The sequence below is a fragment of the Aptenodytes forsteri genome, unplaced genomic scaffold (genome assembly GCF_000699145.1).
Source record: "Aptenodytes forsteri isolate BGI_AS27 unplaced genomic scaffold, ASM69914v1 Scaffold325, whole genome shotgun sequence".
Taxonomy (NCBI): Eukaryota; Metazoa; Chordata; class Aves; order Sphenisciformes; family Spheniscidae; genus Aptenodytes; species Aptenodytes forsteri.
This window is the reverse complement of record NW_008795575.1, coordinates 660,030-662,612: the sequence shown is the minus strand read 5'-3', so window position 1 is coordinate 662,612 and position 2,583 is coordinate 660,030. Positions and strand designations below refer to the sequence as shown.

At 59.1% G+C, this 2,583-nt stretch overlaps 1 protein-coding gene across 1 annotated transcript in view; it reads right to left on the bottom strand.

The window, feature by feature from the left end:
- SLC31A2 (solute carrier family 31 member 2) overlaps window positions 1–463 on the bottom strand; it is a 2,077-nt gene extending 1,614 nt beyond the window's left edge. Inside the window, exon 1 of the mRNA XM_009282247.2 lies at window positions 362–463. Coding sequence (XP_009280522.1) covers window positions 362–428 — 67 coding nt within the window. The 5' untranslated portion in view covers window positions 429–463. The remainder of the gene's footprint in view (window positions 1–361) is intronic.
- Between the last annotated feature and the right edge of the window lie 2,120 nt (window positions 464–2,583).

Sequence of the window (2,583 nt, the reverse complement as noted above, 5' to 3'; positions counted from 1 at the left end):
GGCTTGGGAGGATCGACCCCTGTCCAGGGCATTACCAGGGCACGGCACTGCTCATCAGGGTAAGAGAGGGTCAGCCAAAAACAGGCAGTGCCCTTTGAGCTCTGGGGCGAGTGGTGTGTGGAGCCCATCACGGCTCTGCCCCGACCCCCCCATGCAGTACGTGCCCCAGCGTTAATGCTGGGCGGGGGTCCTGCTCTCCCCTCCTCCCAGCCCATCGCTAACACTGCTCCTGCCAGAAATGCAAAGCCACTGTTCGTTTCTCTGCCCCGCATCCTTTTCCCCAGGCAGAGAGCACAGCTGGTGGCGGATGGACGGACGGACAGACGGGTGTCTTGGGGCCGGGCCGGGGCTGGCAGCCTACCTGTGGGGGTGTGGACGCTCCAGAAGTCAAAGAGCAGCACTGCCATGTCCGAGAAGTAGAAGGACATCTGGAAGAGAGGCCAAGGAAAGGGCAGCGCTAGGAACCGGCTCGGGGTGATGGGGCAGACAGGGGCTGGGGTGCCCGCACCTTCAGTGGGTCCATGCACCGACCACCCCAGAGGGCTGAGCCCTGATGCCGATGCTCAGCTGGGGTTTCACCAAATGGTGCAATTTTTTTCCCTGATTCCTGAAATAGGAAGAGGAACTTGCACTGAAAATAAGTCACGCCGACCAGGCTTAACTTTTCCCTTGACTTCTAGCAGGACAATTTTCACCTCTAGCAGCAGCTCCTGTGTGTGTCCAGGCTGGCAAGAAAAAGCCAGAGTTTGCCCCTGCAATAAAGAGAGATGAGCCCAGGACTTCACTAGCCCGGATTTGAGAAGGGAAGGTCCGTGGGAGACAGACGGAGGCTGGTGACACCGTCCGCAGCCTGAAGCGAAGCCGGCTGGTGGTCAAAGCCCAGCCACCCTTCGCTTTCCTCTGCCTCCCAGGGGTTTCTCTTGCATCGCCAGGACAGGCCAAAACACCCGGAGCCACAAGCGCGACTGCCTGACGACGGGAGCCAGGGCGACTGGTCCAGGGATGCCTCCCTGGCAGAGGAGCATGGGTCCAAGCACTGTCCGTCTGTCTGACCTGGGGCTGCCGGGACATGCAAAGGCATCAAACTCCCTTCTTTATCACGCTGAAATAGGAGGAGCAAGTATCGCTCTTGTGTAACGAACCCACCTACAGAGCTGATGCCACAGCTGCCAAGCCTTGCTCGTTTTACCACAAAAAATGGAATTTTGTGGGTTTTTTTTCCTCCTCCTTTTGGTGAATCTCTCTAGGTAGTGTTCGCGGGGCTTGCGCCCTCTCCTGTGCCGCACCGACCTGGCTTTGGCCGCGCGTACCCGCCGTTACTGACACCAGCAGATGCGGCTGAAAGGAGCGGCCTCGGCCAGAAATACCATCCAATAACCGGGTGCCCATGCCGCAGACGGGCTCTAACTACACCCTTCGGCCACTCATTACCCAAAGCACATTAGCACGTGTAATTGGCTCAGGCTTTTAAGCTTCCTTTGGCAACAGATTAATGATAATTAGCCTTTAAATGAAGCTATTTCTCCTTTGCAGGCTTCACCCACAAGTCTGCAGCGCTGTGTAAGGAAGAGGTAACTATTTTAGGGACAGGGGAACAGAAGTGACCGGCAGAAGATCCCCTCGCTGCACCAGGTCTCCCAGCCTGGGGTGGAGCCATGTGTCTTCGGGTACCCAGCGTGGCCATGAGGCCAAAACGATGCTCCTTGGGCCAAGGGCCCCTCGCTCCTCTCCTATAGCGTGATTTCTTGCTGGGTGAGATGCGGTGTGCGAAGGTCAAGAGGGCAAGTCCTAAAAGTCTCTGCACTCTTTGCAAGAGGGGAATTACGCTGCCGGGGCGATGCGACAGGCCCAGGGATATTGGTCGGAGGGATGCGGTCCTGTCCTCACCCACCTGCCCACGGCAGTGATTCAGCAGGTGCCCACGTAAGGCTGCACCCAGCTCCTCCTCTGCACCTTGCAGGTGTTCGCACACACAAATAAAGCTGCTGAAAAATATCCTGTGCTACCTCTGCTCATGTGCACAACGTGTGTTTAGTGGCTTAATCCGCCGCAGTCTTGGGGTTACTCTTTGCCGTTAAGTGAAAACCCCGCGGTGCCTGCGTGGAGCACTGTCAGGCTGCCCGGCACATCCCGACCTGCTGCTCCGGTCCGACTGGGACACCCAGCCCCGCACGTCGGGACGAGCCTGCCTTCCTGCAGCACACCGATCCCCGGGTTGCAAAATAACATGATAAGCAGGAAGCCGTCCCAGCCAGCCCAAGCTGCAGCCCCACGCTGGGGACACAGTGGCCCGGGGAGGTGTCTCCACACCGCGATGCTCCTTAAAGCCACCCTCTGGACCTCGCAGGGATGCTGCTGCGGGGGACGGGTGCCAGCAAATCGGGGGGACCCGGTAAGCCTTAAACATCACATCTGAGCTCGGAGCACGAAGCAAACCTGCTGCAGGGTGATGGTTTAAGGCCCGTGCCATGACTTGGGCTCCCGCCGCGGGTGCCCGGTGTAAGCCCGCACCCGCTACAGCCCCTCCATGGGCAACGGGCGATGGGAGAAGCCTTCGGGGTGGGGATGCGGCGGCACACGGGG